The following is an 18,384-nucleotide window of genomic DNA, read 5'->3' as shown; positions in this document are numbered from 1 at the left end:
AATGACTCTATATAATAGATCCCTCTGTGTGTAATGACTCTATATAATAGATCCCTCTGTGTGTAATGACTCTATATAATAGATCCCTCTGTGTGTAATGACTCTATATAATAGATCCCTCTGTGTGTAATGACTCTATATAATAGATCACTCTGCGTGTAATGACTCTATATAATAGATCCCTCTGCGTGTAATGACTCTATATAATAGATCCCTCTGTGTGTAATGACTATATAATAGATCCCTCTGTGTGTAATGACTCTATATAATAGATCCCTCTGTGTGTAATGACTCTATATAATAGATCCCTCTGTGTGTAATGACTCTATATAATAGATCACTCTGTGTGTAATGACTCTATATAATAGATCACTCTGTGTGTAATGACTCTATATAATAGATCCCTCTGTGTGTAATGACTCTATATAATAGATCCCTCTGTGTGTAATGACTCTATATAATAGATCCCTCTGTGTGTAATGACTCTATATAATAGATCCCTCTGTGTGTAATGACTCTATATAATAGATCGCTCTGTGTGTAATGACTCTATATAATAGATCCCTCTGTGTGTAATGACTCTATATAATAGATCGCTCTGTGTGTAATGACTCTATATAATAGATCCCTCTGTGTGTAATGACTCTATATAATAGATCCCTCTGTGTGTAATGACTCTATATAATAGATCACTCTGCGTGTAATGACTCTATATAATAGATCCCTCTGCGTGTAATGACTCTATATAATAGATCCCTCTGTGTGTAATGACTATATAATAGATCCCTCTGTGTGTAATGACTCTATATAATAGATCCCTCTGTGTGTAATGACTCTATATAATAGATCCCTCTGTGTGTAATGACTCTATATAATAGATCCCTCTGTGTGTAATGACTATATAATAGATCACTCTGTGTGTAATGACTCTATATAATAGATCCCTCTGTGTGTAATGACTATATAATAGATCCCTCTGTGTGTAATGACTCTATATAATAGATCCCTCTGTGTGTAATGACTCTATATAATAGATCCCTCTGTGTGTAATGACTCTATATAATAGATCCCTCTGCGTGTAATGACTGTATATAATAGATCCCTCTGTGTGTAATGACGCTATATAATAGATCCCTCTGTGTGTAATGACTCTATATAATAGATCCCTCTGCGTGTAATGACTCTATGTAATAGATCCCTCTGTGTGTAATGACTCTATATAATAGATCCCTCTGTGTGTAATGACTCTATATAATAGATCCCTCTGCGTGTAATGACTCTATATAATAGATCCCTCTGTGTGTAATGACTCTATATAATAGATCACTCTGTGTGTAATGACTCTATATAATAGATCACTCTGTGTGTAATGACTCTATATAATAGATCCCTCTGTGTGTAATGACTCTATATAATAGATCCCTCTGTGTGTAATGACTCTATATAATAGATCTCTCTGCGTGTAATGACTCTATATAATAGATCACTCTGTGTGTAATGACTCTATATAATAGATCCCTCTGTGTGTAATGACTCTATATAATAGATCCCTCTGTGTGTAATGACTCTATATAATAGATCCCTCTGCGTGTAATGACTCTATATAATAGATCACTCTGTAATGACTCTATATAATAGATCCCTCTGTGTGTAATGACTCTATATAATAGATCACTCTGTGTGTAATGACTCTATATAATAGATCACTCTGCGTGTAATGACTCTATACAATAGATCACTCTGTGTGTAATGACTCTATATAATAGATCCCTCTGTGTGTAATGACTCTATATAATAGATCCCTCTGTGTGTAATGACTCTATATAATAGAACGCTCTGTGTGTAATGACTCTATATAATAGATCCCTCTGTGTGTAATGACTCTATATAATAGACCCCTCTGTGTGTAATGACTCTATATAATAGATCCCTCTGCGTGTAATGACTCTATATAATAGATCACTCTGTGTGTAATGACTATATAATAGATCGCTCTGTGTGTAATGACTCTATATAATAGATCACTCTGTGTGTAATGACTCTATCTAATAGATCCCTCTGTGTGTAATGACTCTATATAATAGATCACTCTGTGTGTAATGACTCTATATAATAGATCCCTCTGTGTGTAATGACTCTATATAATAGATCCCTCTGTGTGTAATGACTCTATATAATAGATCACTCTGTTTGTAATGACTCTATATAATAGATCGCTCTGTGTGTAATGACTCTATATAATAGATCACTCTGCGTGTAATGACTCTATATAATAGATCCCTCTGTGTGTAATGACTCTATATAATAGATCACTCTGTGTGTAATGACTCTATATAATAGATCCCTCTGTGTGTAATGACTCTATATAATATATCCCTCTGTGTGTAATGACTCTATATAATAGATCCCTCTGTCTGTAATGACTCTATATAATAGATCCCTCTGTGTGTAATGACTCTATATAATAGATCGCTCTGTGTGTAATGACTCTATATAATAGATCCCTCTGCGTGTAATGACTCTATATAATAGATCACTCTGTGTGTAATGACTCTATATAATAGATCGCTCTGTGTGTAATGACTCTATATAATAGATCACTCTGTGTGTAATGACTCTATATAATAGATCCCTCTGTGTGTAATGACTCTATATAATAGATCACTCTGTGTGTAATGACTCTATATAATAGATCCCTCTGTGTGTAAAGACTCTATATAATAGATCCCTCTGTGTGTAATGACTCTATATAATAGATCCCTCTGTGTGTAATGACTCTATATAATAGATCCCTCTGCGTGTAATGACTCTATATAATAGATCCCTCTGTGTGTAATGACTCTATATAATAGATCCCTCTGTGTGTAATGACTCTATATAATAGATCACTCTGTGTGTAATGACTCTATATAATAGATAACTCTGTGTGTAATGACTCTATATAATAGATCCCTCTGTGTGTAATGACTCTATATAATAGATCGCTCTGTGTGTAATGACTCTATATAATAGATCCCTCTGCGTGTAATGACTCTATATAATAGATCGCTCTGTGTGTAATGACTATATAATAGATCACTCTGTGTGTAATGACTCTATATAATAGATCCCTCTGTGTGTAATGACTCTATATAATAGATCCCTCTGCGTGTAATGACTCTATATAATAGATCGCTCTGTGTGTAATGACTATATAATAGATCACTCTGTGTGTAATGACTCTATATAATAGATCCCTCTGTGTGTAATGACTCTATATAATAGATCCCTCTGTGTAATGACTCTATATAATAGATCCCTCTGTGTGTAATGACTATACAATAGATCCCTCTGTGTGTAATGGCTCTATATAATAGATCACTCTGTGTGTAATGACTCTATATAATAGATCCCTCTGTGTGTAATGACTCTATATAATAGATCCCTCTGTGTGTAATGACTCTATATAATAGATCGCTCTGTGTGTAATGACTCTATATAATAGATCCCTCTGTGTGTAATGACTATGTATAATAGATCCCTCTGTGTGTAATGACTCTATATAATAGATCCCTCTGTGTGTAATGACTCTATATAATAGATTCCTCTGTGTGTAATGACTCTATATAATAGATCCCTCTGTGTGTAATAACTCTATATAATAGATCACTCTGTGTGTAATGACTCTATATAATAGATCCCCCTGCGTGTAATGGCTCTATATAATAGATCCCTCTGTGTGTAATGACTCTATATAATAGATCCCTCTGCGTGTAATGACTCTATATAATAGATCCCTCTGTGTGTAATGACTCTATATAATAGATCCCTCTGTGTGTAATGACTCTATATAATAGATCCCTCTGTGTGTAATGACTCTATATAATAGATCCCTCTGTGTGTAATGACTCTATATAATAGATCCCTCTGTGTGTAATGACTCTATATAATAGATCTCTGTGTGTAATGACTCTATATAATAGATCACTCTGTGTGTAATGACTCTATATAATAGATCACTCTGTGTGTAATGACTCTATATAATAGATCCCTCTGTGTGTAATGACTCTATATAATAGATCCCTCTGTGTGTAATGACTCTATATAATAGATCCCTCTGTGTGTAATGACTCTATATAATAGATCCCTCTGTGTGTAATGACTCTATATAATAGATCTCTGTGTGTAATGACTCTATATAATAGATCCCTCTGTGTGTAATGACTCTATATAATAGATCCCTCTGCGTGTAATGACTCTATATAATAGATCACTCTGTAATGACTCTATATAATAGATCCCTCTGTGTGTAATGACTCTATATAATAGATCACTCTGTGTGTAATGACTCTATATAATAGATCACTCTGCGTGTAATGACTCTATATAATAGATCACTCTGTGTGTAATGACTCTATATAATAGATCCCTCTGTGTGTAATGACTCTATATAATAGATCCCTCTGTGTGTAATGACTCTATATAATAGATCGCTCTGTGTGTAATGACTCTATATAATAGATCCCTCTGTGTGTAATGACTCTATATAATAGACCCCTCTGTGTGTAATGACTCTATATAATAGATCCCTCTGCGTGTAATGACTCTATATAATAGATCACTCTGTGTGTAATGACTCTATATAATAGATCGCTCTGTGTGTAATGACTCTATATAATAGATCACTCTGTGTGTAATGACTCTATATAATAGATCCCTCTGTGTGTAATGACTCTATATAATAGATCACTCTGTGTGTAATGACTCTATATAATAGATCCCTCTGTGTGTAATGACTCTATATAATAGATCCCTCTGTGTGTAATGACTCTATATAATAGATCACTCTGTTTGTAATGACTCTATATAATAGATCGCTCTGTGTGTAATGACTCTATATAATAGATCACTCTGCGTGTAATGACTCTATATAATAGATCCCTCTGTGTGTAATGACTCTATATAATAGATCACTCTGTGTGTAATGACTCTATATAATAGATCCCTCTGTGTGTAATGACTCTATATAATAGATCCCTCTGTGTGTAATGACTCTATATAATAGATCCCTCTGTCTGTAATGACTCTATATAATAGATCCCTCTGTGTGTAATGACTCTATATAATAGATCGCTCTGTGTGTAATGACTCTATATAATAGATCCCTCTGCGTGTAATGACTCTATATAATAGATCACTCTGTGTGTAATGACTCTATATAATAGATCGCTCTGTGTGTAATGACTCTATATAATAGATCACTCTGTGTGTAATGACTCTATATAATAGATCCCTCTGTGTGTAATGACTCTATATAATAGATCACTCTGTGTGTAATGACTCTATATAATAGATCCCTCTGTGTGTAATGACTCTATATAATAGATCCCTCTGTGTGTAATGACTCTATATAATAGATCCCTCTGTGTGTAATGACTCTATATAATAGATCCCTCTGCGTGTAATGACTCTATATAATAGATCCCTCTGTGTGTAATGACTCTATATAATAGATCCCTCTGTGTGTAATGACTCTATATAATAGATCCCTCTGTGTGTAATGACTCTATATAATAGATCTCTGTGTGTAATGACTCTATATAATAGATCACTCTGTGTGTAATGACTCTATATAATAGATCACTCTGTGTGTAATGACTCTATATAATAGATCCCTCTGTGTGTAATGACTCTATATAATAGATCCCTCTGTGTGTAATGACTCTATATAATAGATCCCTCTGTGTGTAATGACTCTATATAATAGATCCCTCTGTGTGTAATGACTCTATATAATAGATCTCTGTGTGTAATGACTCTATATAATAGATCCCTCTGTGTGTAATGACTCTATATAATAGATCCCTCTGCGTGTAATGACTCTATATAATAGATCACTCTGTAATGACTCTATATAATAGATCCCTCTGTGTGTAATGACTCTATATAATAGATCACTCTGTGTGTAATGACTCTATATAATAGATCACTCTGCGTGTAATGACTCTATATAATAGATCACTCTGTGTGTAATGACTCTATATAATAGATCCCTCTGTGTGTAATGACTCTATATAATAGATCCCTCTGTGTGTAATGACTCTATATAATAGATCGCTCTGTGTGTAATGACTCTATATAATAGATCCCTCTGTGTGTAATGACTCTATATAATAGACCCCTCTGTGTGTAATGACTCTATATAATAGATCCCTCTGCGTGTAATGACTCTATATAATAGATCACTCTGTGTGTAATGACTCTATATAATAGATCGCTCTGTGTGTAATGACTCTATATAATAGATCACTCTGTGTGTAATGACTCTATATAATAGATCCCTCTGTGTGTAATGACTCTATATAATAGATCACTCTGTGTGTAATGACTCTATATAATAGATCCCTCTGTGTGTAATGACTCTATATAATAGATCCCTCTGTGTGTAATGACTCTATATAATAGATCACTCTGTTTGTAATGACTCTATATAATAGATCGCTCTGTGTGTAATGACTCTATATAATAGATCACTCTGCGTGTAATGACTCTATATAATAGATCCCTCTGTGTGTAATGACTCTATATAATAGATCACTCTGTGTGTAATGACTCTATATAATAGATCCCTCTGTGTGTAATGACTCTATATAATAGATCCCTCTGTGTGTAATGACTCTATATAATAGATCCCTCTGTCTGTAATGACTCTATATAATAGATCCCTCTGTGTGTAATGACTCTATATAATAGATCGCTCTGTGTGTAATGACTCTATATAATAGATCCCTCTGCATGTAATGACTCTATATAATAGATCACTCTGTGTGTAATGACTCTATATAATAGATCGCTCTGTGTGTAATGACTCTATATAATAGATCACTCTGTGTGTAATGACTCTATATAATAGATCCCTCTGTGTGTAATGACTCTATATAATAGATCACTCTGTGTGTAATGACTCTATATAATAGATCCCTCTGTGTGTAATGACTCTATATAATAGATCCCTCTGTGTGTAATGACTCTATATAATAGATCCCTCTGTGTGTAATGACTCTATATAATAGATCCCTCTGCGTGTAATGACTCTATATAATAGATCCCTCTGTGTGTAATGACTCTATATAATAGATCCCTCTGTGTGTAATGACTCTATATAATAGATCACTCTGTGTGTAATGACTCTATATAATAGATCACTCTGTGTGTAATGACTCTATATAATAGATCCCTCTGTGTGTAATGACTCTATATAATAGATCGCTCTGTGTGTAATGACTCTATATAATAGATCCCTCTGCGTGTAATGACTCTATATAATAGATCGCTCTGTGTGTAATGACTATATAATAGATCACTCTGTGTGTAATGACTCTATATAATAGATCCCTCTGTGTGTAATGACTCTATATAATAGATCCCTCTGCGTGTAATGACTCTATATAATAGATCGCTCTGTGTGTAATGACTATATAATAGATCACTCTGTGTGTAATGACTCTATATAATAGATCCCTCTGTGTGTAATGACTCTATATAATAGATCCCTCTGTGTAATGACTCTATATAATAGATCCCTCTGTGTGTAATGACTATATAATCGATCCCTCTGTGTGTAATGGCTCTATATAATAGATCCCTCTGTGTGTAATGACTCTATATAATAGATCCCTCTGTGTGTAATGACTCTATATAATAGATCCCTCTGTGTGTAATGACTCTATATAATAGATCGCTCTGTGTGTAATGACTCTATATAATAGATCCCTCTGTGTGTAATGACTATGTATAATAGATCCCTCTGTGTGTAATGACTCTATATAATAGATCCCACTGTGTGTAATGACTCTATATAATAGATTCCTCTGTGTGTAATGACTCTATATAATAGATCCCTCTGTGTGTAATAACTCTATATAATAGATCACTCTGTGTGTAATGACTCTATATAATAGATCCCCCTGCGTGTAATGGCTCTATATAATAGATCCCTCTGTGTGTAATGACTCTATATAATAGATCCCTCTGCGTGTAATGACTCTATATAATAGATCCCTCTGTGTGTAATGACTCTATATAATAGATCCCTCTGTGTGTAATGACTCTATATAATAGATCCCTCTGTGTGTAATGACTCTATATAATAGATCCCTCTGTGTGTAATGACTCTATATAATAGATCCCTCTGTGTGTAATGACTCTATATAATAGATCCCTCTGTGTGTAATGACTCTATATAATAGATCTCTGTGTGTAATGACTGTATATAATAGATCCCTCTGTGTGTAATGACTCTATATAATAGATCCCTCTGTGTGTAATGACTCTATATAATAGATCACTCTGTGTGTAATGACTCTATATAATAGATCGCTCTGTGTGTAATGACTCTATATAATAGATCCCTCTGTGTGTAATGACTCTATATAATAGATCCCTCTGTGTGTAATGACTCTATATAATAGATCCCTCTGTGTAATGACTCTATATAATAGATCCCTCTGTGTGTAATGACTATATAATAGATCCCTCTGCGTGTAATGACTCTATATAATAGATCCCTCTGTGTGTAATGACTCTATATAATAGATCCCTCTGCGTGTAATGACTCTATATAATAGATCCTCTGTGTGTAATGACTCTATATAATAGATCCCTCTGTGTGTAATGACTCTATATAATAGATCCCTCTGTGTGTAATGACTCTATATAATATAGGAGTTTCACTTTTTGCCTTGAAGAACTGAAATAAATGAACTTTCTGATGATATTCTAATTTAGTGAGATACACGTGTGTGTATGTGTGTGTATATATATGTGTGCATAGGATAACAAATATCTACCCATACAGATACACACATACCTAGAGAGAGATATGTTCATATATAAATATCTTTTGCATTTTAATCTGTACAATCTTAAGTGAAGCCTTTAGTACATTTGAGGCACTGCAATACACGTTTCGACCATTAAGTGGCAGTGTAGCATTACTTTTCAGTTGTATTTGTTATACAGACGTTCCCAAATCTTACTCCGTCTCGCCTGCTCCGCAGGAGGACCTTTGCGTTCCAGCTTGAAGAGCACGCTGGTAACTCGCAGCTGGGAAAGTCCCTTATTTATTTACATTTGCGTTTCACGCTGGAGCGCAGCAGTGTACTGTGCTGTGATTGGAGGATTATTGGTACAGTGTCCTGACGGCGTCAGACGGGAATAGTGAGTATGACGCTCCTGTGCTGTAGATGTGACAGTTATCTCCACCTTTTGTTCCATACAGCGGCTGTACCCCGGACACTTCTGCATGTGATGGGCTCCCTGTAGGGATTCAGTAGATTTGCACGGCTGGCCCTCTTCACGTGACGGTTTATATGCGATTCGCTGCCGCGTTCTCCTCCGCTTTTATTAATGGTGTCGAGAACCGAAGAGAAAGTGCAAAATGGCAAATGGGCCTTCTGGGTTTTCACAGAACCGTCTGACAGCAGCACCTCACCCCCATAAACAATGCAATAAACAGCGATCAAAACATTGTGCGCACCCCAATACAATAGCGCGAGAAGCCCCGGCACATAGGAGCGAGGGCACGGAGGAGCCAGGGCACGGAGAAGCCCCAGCACAGAGGAGCCAGGGCACAGAGGAGCCAGGGCACGGAGAAGCCCCAGCACAGAGGAGCCAGGGCACAGAGGAGCCAGGGCACAGAGGAGCCAGGGCACGGAGGAGCCCCAGCACCGAGGAGCCAGGGCACGGAGGAGCCCCAGCACCGAGGAGCCAGGGCACGGAGAAGCCCCAGCACCGAGGAGCCAGGGCACGGAGAAGCCCCAGCACAGAGGAGCCAGGGCACAGAGGAGCCAGGGCACGGAGAAGCCCCAGCACAGAGGAGCCAGGGCACAGAGGAGCCAGGGCACGGAGAAGCCCCAGCACCGAGGAGCCAGCGCACGGAGAAGCCCCAGCACAGAGGAGCCAGGGCACAGAGGAGCCAGGGCACAGAGGAGCCAGGGCACGGAGAAGCCCCAGCACAGAGTAGCCAGGGCACGGAGGAGCCCCAGCACCGAGGAGCCAGGGCACGGAGGAGCCCCAGCACCGAGGAGCCAGGGCACGGAGAAGCCCCAGCACCGAGGAGCCAGGGCACGGAGAAGCCCCAGCACAGAGGAGCCAGGGCACAGAGGAGCCAGGGCACGGAGAAGCCCCAGCACAGAGGAGCCAGGGCACAGAGGAGCCAGGGCACGGAGAAGCCCCAGCACCGAGGAGCCAGGGCACGGAGAAGCCCCAGCACAGAGGAGCCAGGGCACAGAGGAGCCAGGGCACGGAGAAGCCCCAGCACAGAGGAGCCAGGGCACGGAGGAGCCAGGGCACAGAGGAGCCAGGGCACAGAGGAGCCAGGGCACGGAGAAGCCCCAGCACAGAGGAGCCAGGGCACAGAGGAGCCAGGGCACGGAGAAGCCCCAGCACAGAGGAGCCAGGGCACGGAGAAGCTCCAGCACCGAGGAGCCAGGGCACGGAGAAGCCCCAGCACCGAGGAGCCAGGGCACGGAGAAGCCCCAGCACAGAGGAGCCAGGGCACAGAGGAGCCAGGGCACGGAGAAGCCCCAGCACAGAGGAGCCAGGGCACAGAGGAGCCAGGGCACAGAGGAGCCACAGCACAGAGGAGCCAGGGCACAGAGGAGCCAGGGCACGGAGAAGCCCCAGCACAGAGGAGCCAGGGCACAGAGGAGCCAGGGCACCGAGGAGCCACAGCACGGAGGAGCCAGGGCACGGAGGAGCCAGGGCACAGAGGAGCCAGGGCACGGAGAAGCCCCAGCACAGAGGAGCCAGGGCACGGAGGAGCCAGGGCACAGAGGAGCCAGGGCACGGAGGAGCCACAGCACAGAGGAGCCACAGCACAGAGGAGCCAGGGCACGGAGGAGCCCCAGCACCGAGGAGCCAGGGCACAGAGGAGCCCCAGTACAGAGGAGCCACAGCACAGAGGAGCCACAGCACAGAGGAGCCACAGCACAGAGGAGCCCCGGCACAGAGGAGCCACAGCACAGAGGAGCCAGGGCACGGAGGAGCCAGGGCACAGAGGAGCCAGGGCACGGAGAAGCCCCGGCACAGAGGAGCCAGGGCACGGAGGAGCCAGGGCACGGAGAAGCCCCAGCACAGAGATGCCAGGGCACGGAGAAGCCCCAGCACCGAGGAGCCAGGGCACGGAGAAGCCCCAGCACCGAGGAGCCAGGGCACGGAGAAGCCCCAGCACCGAGGAGCCAGGGCACGGAGAAGCCCCAGCACCGAGGAGCCAGGGCACGGAGAAGCCCCAGCACCGAGGAGCCAGGGCACAGAGGAGCCAGGGCACAGAGGAGCCAGGGCACGGAGAAGCCCCAGCACAGAGGAGCCAGGGCACAGAGGAGCCAGGGCACAGAGGAGCCACAGCACAGAGGAGTCAGGGCACAGAGGAGCCAGGGCACGGAGAAGCCCCAGCACAGAGGAGCCAGGGCACAGAGGAGCCAGGGCACCGAGGAGCCACAGCACAGAGGAGCCAGGGCACGGAGGAGCCAGGGCACAGAGGAGCCAGGGCACGGAGAAGCCCCAGCACAGAGGAGCCAGGGCACGGAGGAGCCAGGGCACAGAGGAGCCAGGGCACGGAGGAGCCACAGCACAGAGGAGCCACAGCACCGAGGAGCCAGGGCACGGAGGAGCCCCAGCACCGAGGAGCCAGGGCACAGAGGAGCCCCAGTACAGAGAAGCCACAGCACAGAGGAGCCCCAGCACAGAGGAGCCACAGCACAGAGGAGCCACGGCACGGAGGAGCCACAGCACAGAGGAGCCCCAGCACAGAGGAGCCCCAGCACAGAGGAGCCAGGGCACGGAGGAGCCCCAGCACCGAGGAGCCAGGGCACGGAGAAGCCCCAGCACAGAGGAGCCAGGGCACAGAGGAGCCAGGGCACGGAGAAGCCCCAGCACAGAGGAGCCAGGGCACAGAGGAGCCAGGGCACGGAGGAGCCACAGCACAGAGGAGCCAGGGCACGGAGGAGCCACAGCACAGAGGAGCCACAGCACAGAGGAGCCAGGGCACGGAGGAGCCCCGGCACAGAGGAGCCCCAGCACAGAGGAGCCCCAGCACAGAGGAGCCACAGCACAGAGGAGCCACGGCACGGAGGAGCCACAGCACAGAGGAGCCACAGCACAGAGGAGCCACAGCACAGAGGAGTCCCGGCACAGAGGAGCCACAGCACAGAGGAGCCAGGGCACGGAGGAGCCCCAGCACCGAGGAGCCAGGGCACGGAGAAGCCCCAGCACAGAGGAGCCAGGGCACAGAGGAGCCAGGGCACGGAGAAGCCCCAGCACAGAGGAGCCAGGGCACGGAGGAGCCACAGCACAGAGGAGCCAGGGCACGGAGGAGCCACAGCACAGAGGAGCCCCGGCACAGAGGAGCCCCGGCACAGAGGAGCCACAGCACAGAGGAGCCAGGGCACAGAGGAGCCAGGGCACGGAGAAGCCCCAGCACAGAGGAGCCAGGGCACAGAGGAGCCAGGGCACGGAGAAGCCCCAGCACAGAGGAGCCAGGGCACGGAGGAGCCAGGGCACGGAGGAGCCAGGACACGAAGGAGCCCCGGCACAGAGGAGCCCCGGCACGGAGAAGCCCCGGCACGGAGGAGCCCCGGCACGGAGAAGCCCCGGCACGGAGAAGCCCCGGCACGGAGGAGCCCCGACACATAGCCAGGGCACGGAGGAGCCCCGGCACATAGGAGCCAGGGCACAGGCAATCCCGGGCACAGGAAAGCCTCGGCACATAGGAGCCCAGGCACGGGGAAGCCAGGGCACAAGAAAGCCCCGGTACAGAGGAGCCAGGACTCAGGAAATCCCGGGCACATAGGAGCACGGGGAAGCCAGGGCACAGAGGAGCCCGGGCACGGGGAAGCCCGGGCACAGAGGAGCCCGGGCACAGAGAAGCCTGGGCACTGGAAGCCCCGGCACATAGGAGCCAGGGCACGGAGAAGCCCCGGCACATAGGAGCCTGGGCACAGGAAAGCCGCGGCACAGAGGAACCAGGGCACAAAGAAGCCCCAGCAACGAGCCAGGGCACGGGGACGCCCCGGCACAGAGGAGCCAGAGCACGGAGGATCCAGGGCACATAGGAGCCAGGGCACGGGGAAGCCCCGGCACATAGGAGCTAGGGCACGGGGAAGCCCCAGCACATAGGAGCCAGGGAACATAGGAGCCAGAGCATGGGGAAGCCCCGGCACATAGGAGCCAGGGCACAGGAAAGCCCTGATACAGAGGACCCAGGGCACGGAGAAGCTGCGGCACATAGGAGCCAGGACACGGAGGAGCCTGGGCACGGCGAAGCCCCAGCATGGAGGAGCCTGGGCACGGAGTAGCCGAGGCACGGAGGTCCCTAGGCACGGAGTAGCCGCGGCACGGAGGAGCCTGGGCACGGAGAAGCCGTGGCACGGAGGAGCCTGGGCACGGAGAAGCCCCGGCTCAGGGAATCCCGGGCACAGCTCCATCAACGGTTTTCAAGTTTTTTTTTTTACAAAATTAAGGTTTTTTTTTAATGAAAAACGTCTCAGATTTTGTGTGACCCAGTCATTTAACGGCTGCTGTAAAAAACAACCCAAAAACGATGGTGGAATAACTTTTTTCTTTTTATACATTTTATGGTAAAATGAAAAATGACAACTTGTCCCCCCCAAAAAAATGGAACCCTCGTACAGGAACGGGGACAGAAAAATAAAAAACGTTGTGGCTCTTGTGAGAAGGGGAGGAAAAATAGAGAAAGAGCAAAAACACAAGGAAGGAGTTAACCCTTTAACAACATATGATGTACAAGGTCAAAGTGTTGCCATGACAGCAGTGCTGTGGTATCACTGTATATCGGACAGGCAATCGGACGATCGCAAGATCAAGTCCTCTGATGGGAATAACAAATGCACTACAAAAAAATGAATTAAAAAATACAAAAGTTGAAATCCCCTCTATTTAAAATGAAACGAAACACACTACATCTGAACAGTTCAATTTATCTAAATGTCATTAAATCAATCGGTAAATGGCGTAGCAAGAAGGAAAATCAAAACCCCAGAATTGCTGTTTTTCGGCTGACGGACCTGCACCAAATAATGCAACAAGAGGCGATCAAAACATATCTACCCCAAAATGGTATCAAAACGTCAGCTCAGGGCACAACAATAAGCCCCACCTAGCCCCTGAGCCCGAAAAATGGAAACGTTACGGCCCTCAGAAAATGGAGTCACAAGCAAAGATTATATATTTTAAAAAAATATATTTTTTTTACACTTAAAAATTATACATGTTTGGTATTTGCCTAATCGTACTGACCTAGAGTATTCTATTGCCCTGTCATTTTTATAGTATATTTAATAAATCAGGTTTTTGGGTTTTTTTTGCTTTTATTACTCACTTGGAATTTTTTTTCCAGTGCAGTCTCGGGGCGCCGGTGTGAGTGGCGCTGGCTGTCTCGGGGCGCCGGTGTGAGTGGCGCTGGCTGTCTCGGGGCGCCGGTGTGAGTGGCGCTGGCTGTCTCGGGGCGCCGGTGTGAGTGGCGCTGGCTGTCTCGGGGCGCCGGTGTGAGTGGCGCTGGCTGTCTCGGGGCGCCGGTGTGAGTGGCGCTGGCTGTCTCGGGGCGCCGGTGTGAGTGGCGCTGGCTGTCTCGGGGCGCCGGTGTGAGTGGCGCTGGCTGTCTCGGGGCGCCGGTGTGAGTGACGCTCGCTGTCTCGGGGTGCCGGTATGAGTGACGCTCGCTGTCTCGGGGTGCCGGTGTGAGTGGCGCTCGCTGTCTCGGGGCGCCGGTATGAGTGGCGCTCGCTGTCTCGGGGCTCTGACTACTGATGTCCCATGTACACAAGTCTGGGGTGTTTGCGGTGTCCCCACATATTCCCCTTGTGCTTGCCGTATACTTTATTTGCTAGATAACTTTGGAGTAAGGGCGTGTGCACACCATGTGTTTTTCAGGCATTGTGAGATTGTTTTATGATTATGCACCGCTCAAAGTCACCCAATCACAGGCTGCAGCGGTCGGGCGGCTGATGGAACGGAGACATCACTGCTTTCTATCCTTGTGCCGGCGCTGGATCCAGGTGGGTGCTGAGAGGTATGTGTTTTATATATTTTATGTGTTACCGTGGAGGGGCAGCCCGTGTGCAATACCTTCTGCCTTATTCATTCCCTATGTTATTGCTGAGCTCTGCACTCATGAATGGATGGGGCGACCATCAAGCTTCTGACCTGCCGCTCCATTTTGTAAAGGAGATAAGTGCCCCATGAGGGATAAAATATCCATGCCCTGCCAATCGATGTGGGTCCCAGCAGTCGGACCCCCACCGATCAGAAAGTTATCATCCATCCTATATAGGGATGGTTGACAACCTGTTTTCAATGGACAACCCCATAAGGGACCTTAATGGTTGTCTTTTTTTTTTGTTCTTTTTCAGTTTGAGCTCAGTCGCATAGAAAAACTGAAGAAAAAAATGAGAGATCTTTTGTGCTGGCTCATAATACTTCTTCATCTTCAGTGCTGTGAGTGTCATCATTTTGTTTCTACATACTTAAAGGGTTATTCCTTTCTGAGCCTCCCATAGGCAAGATGGGAATGGCTTCCAGATCCTGTCCGCCAGACGGACCTAGAAGATTAGGTCCCATAGAAATTATTGAGAGTTAAGGACACGGTGTAGCCCGCTCTGCTGCTGTGTTTCCGGAGACTCAGGAATTTCACCAATGCCATAGCTATAGCTTTGCTCGGTCATGGTTTTAAAAAAATCAAAACTGGCAAAAATCACAGAGCTCTGCCGCAACTTTACCTCTGTGTAAATTCACATTAAACTTTTACCACCGATTCATATAGTTTCTTCCATAAACGGAAAATCAAAGGCAACAGGAAAATAGTCACCTTCTCTTTTAATAATAGGTGGTCGGTTAAGACAGTCTCCTTTTCTATGACTTATGTGGTCAAATTGACATTATAATCGGGGGATCCCCAAATAGGATTTCTCTGGGCTATCGCAGGCAGCTGTTAGCATAGAGAAACCAAAGACAAGAAAAATACCCAAATGACTAAAAGTAAATATATAAATCGTACAGTGCAAAAATAATAAATAATAAAGGGTATTTAGTTAACATAATTTTGATCAAAATAATGTAAAAGCTGTCCCGCCACGTCACGGCATCCCTTGTGGGACAGTCCTAACTCTAATATTAAAAACCTTACCATTTGTCAAGTGACATACATATGGACAAGGACAGAGAGACTGGATCCCTGGTGCAAGCATAAAACCGAGGCAGGATCAGCGTCCCAGCCCAGACAAAGGGCGGCCACACCCTTTTATATGCACTCAAGCATACTAACTGCAAAGAAAAAACCTGAAGGTGTGAGCTGTTGGCATGTAGCGGGTCGTCCATTGGCAGATCAGAGTTAACCATGTCTTTCATAGATGAACAGTGATATAATTGGACGCCTTATAGAATTACTGTACTACAGAAAATGCCGGGTAGCGGAGTGCCGGGTGTCACGTGCCGGGTAGCGGAGTGCCGGGTGTCGCGTGCCGGGTAGTGGAGTGCTGGGTGTTGCGTGCTGGGTAGCGGAGTGTTGCGTGCCGGGTAGCGGAGTGCCGGGTGTCGCGTGCCGGGTAGCGGAGTGCCGGGTGTCGCGTGCCGGGTAGCGGAGTGCCGGGTGTCGCGTGCCGGGTAGCGGAGTGCCGGGTGTCGCGTGCCGGGTAGCGGAGTGCCGGGTGTCGCGTGCCGGGTAGCGGAGTGCCGGGTGTCGCGTACCGGGTAGTGGAGTACCGGGTGTCGCGTGCCGGGTAGCGGAGTGCCGGGTGTCGCGTTCCGGGTAGCAGAGTGCCGGGTAGCAGAGTGCCGGGTAGCAGAGTGCCGGGTAGCGGACTGCACAGAGACGTGTCTCAGTAGCAGATGAGTGTTGCCTGTGATGGCAGGGAGTATCTATAGCAATATCTAGCACCTTATAATAGTGACGTTAGAGGAGATTGGTAATCCTGACCATAGCAGGCATTGAAGCAGAACTGGACAGTACCATGAAAATGAGAAATATCTCCTTCTGAGTTATGGCGGCTTTTTTTTCCCTCCAGGTTTTCAGCAATAATGAAATGTTTGTGTTGACAGTTCTACCCGCAAAGCACTGTGAAGAAACCGGCCAAGTGACTGCCGTGTTAGGAGAACCGGTGACTCTGCAGGTGTCTGTGGTTGAGGCACAGCAAATTCGAAAAATCCTGTGGGTGACTTCTCGCGGGGTTCTTATCGCCACATCATATCCTGGTCGTCAAGTTGAGATCCGAGAAGATTTTTATGCAAACAGATTGGACGCGACCAGCGATGGCTCCATAATTATAAAAGATGTAAAAAAGGAAGATGGCGGAATCATGAAAGCGACAATATACTTATTGGATGAGGACGACTGCTCACAAACCTATAACCTCAGCATCGTAGGTAAAGTATTATTTATCGCGTGATGACCAAGTCATAATGATACGGTCTGTATTTGGACCCCTTGTATGGAGCCAACATTTGTCCTTAACACCAGCGACCGGAGTCAGCTGCAGCCGCTGCTATTTAACCATTGAAATGATGTGATTGTTCCGATGGGTCATTATGGCAGCCAGGGACTTGACATTTTAGCTTCCCTGTAAAGCCCAGCCTCGGCGGGAAGTGGGGTAACCACGATGTTGACAAAGACCATTGAAGTGGCGCCAAGTTTTAGACTAAATGTCATAGGTTTATATTGCTATACAGACAAGAATCGTTTGGATCTTTAACCCCTTCACGATCTTTTGATTTTCCTTGTTTGTGGGATGGGTTGTCCTTTTGAACGTCACCGTTGATTTCACCATATCGTGTACCGGGAAACGGGGAAAAAAATTCCAAGTGCGGTGAAATTGCAAAAAAAGTGCAATTCATCAATTGTTTTTTGGGCTTTTTTTTTAACCATGTTCACTAAATGCTAATACTGATGATTCCCCAGGTCATTATGAGTTTGCAGATATCAAACATGTATAGGTTCTTTTTTTTTTTTTAAACTAAAGTTTGTAAGAAAAAACAAAAATGGCGCCATTTTCCCAAGACTCGTAGCGTCTCCATTTTTCGGGATCTGGGGCTGGGTGAGGGCTTTTTTTTTTGCCGAGTTTACATTTTTATTGATACCATTTTGGGGTAGATATGATGTTTTGATCGCCCTTTATTGCCTTTCATTGCAATGTTGTTGCAACCAAAAAAACTAATTTTTGGTGTTTTTGATTTTTTTTCTCGTTACGTCGTTTACCGATCGGATTAATTTACTTTATATTTTCATAGATCGGGCGATTCTGAACATGTATTTTTTTTTTTTTTGAATGGGGCAAAAGGGTGATTTTGAATCTTTTTATTTGTTTTATTTTTTAAAACATTTTTTTCCTACTTTTT

At 45.1% G+C, this 18,384-nt stretch overlaps 2 protein-coding genes across 3 annotated transcripts in view; one reads left to right on the top strand and one right to left on the bottom strand.

The window, feature by feature from the left end:
* The window catches only part of LOC141155416 (SLAM family member 9-like), a 27,428-nt gene extending 18,348 nt beyond the window's left edge, over positions 1-9,080 (bottom strand). The window contains exon 1 of the mRNA XM_073642283.1: positions 9,018-9,080. The gene's annotated coding sequence lies outside the window, so the exon portion shown is untranslated. The remainder of the gene's footprint in view (positions 1-9,017) is intronic.
* LOC141154082 (SLAM family member 5-like) overlaps positions 9,036-18,384 on the top strand; it is a 25,644-nt gene continuing 16,295 nt past the window's right edge. The window contains exons 1-4 of one of the 2 annotated variants that reach the window (XM_073639520.1): positions 9,036-9,198; positions 14,929-15,067; positions 15,408-15,492; positions 17,092-17,415. In XM_073639520.1, the coding sequence (XP_073495621.1) occupies positions 15,444-15,492; positions 17,092-17,415 (373 nt within the window). In that variant the 5' untranslated portion in view covers positions 9,036-9,198; positions 14,929-15,067; positions 15,408-15,443. The remainder of the gene's footprint in view (positions 9,199-14,928; positions 15,068-15,407; positions 15,493-17,091; positions 17,416-18,384) is intronic. The other variant, XM_073639519.1, reaches the window with a different exon arrangement.

This window comes from Phyllobates terribilis, unplaced genomic scaffold (assembly GCF_046119375.1).
Source record: "Phyllobates terribilis strain yellow unplaced genomic scaffold, ASM4611937v1 Scaffold_7__3_contigs__length_470593459, whole genome shotgun sequence".
NCBI lineage: Eukaryota > Metazoa > Chordata > Amphibia > Anura > Dendrobatidae > Phyllobates > Phyllobates terribilis.
This window is presented reverse-complemented; position numbering and strand designations above follow the sequence as displayed.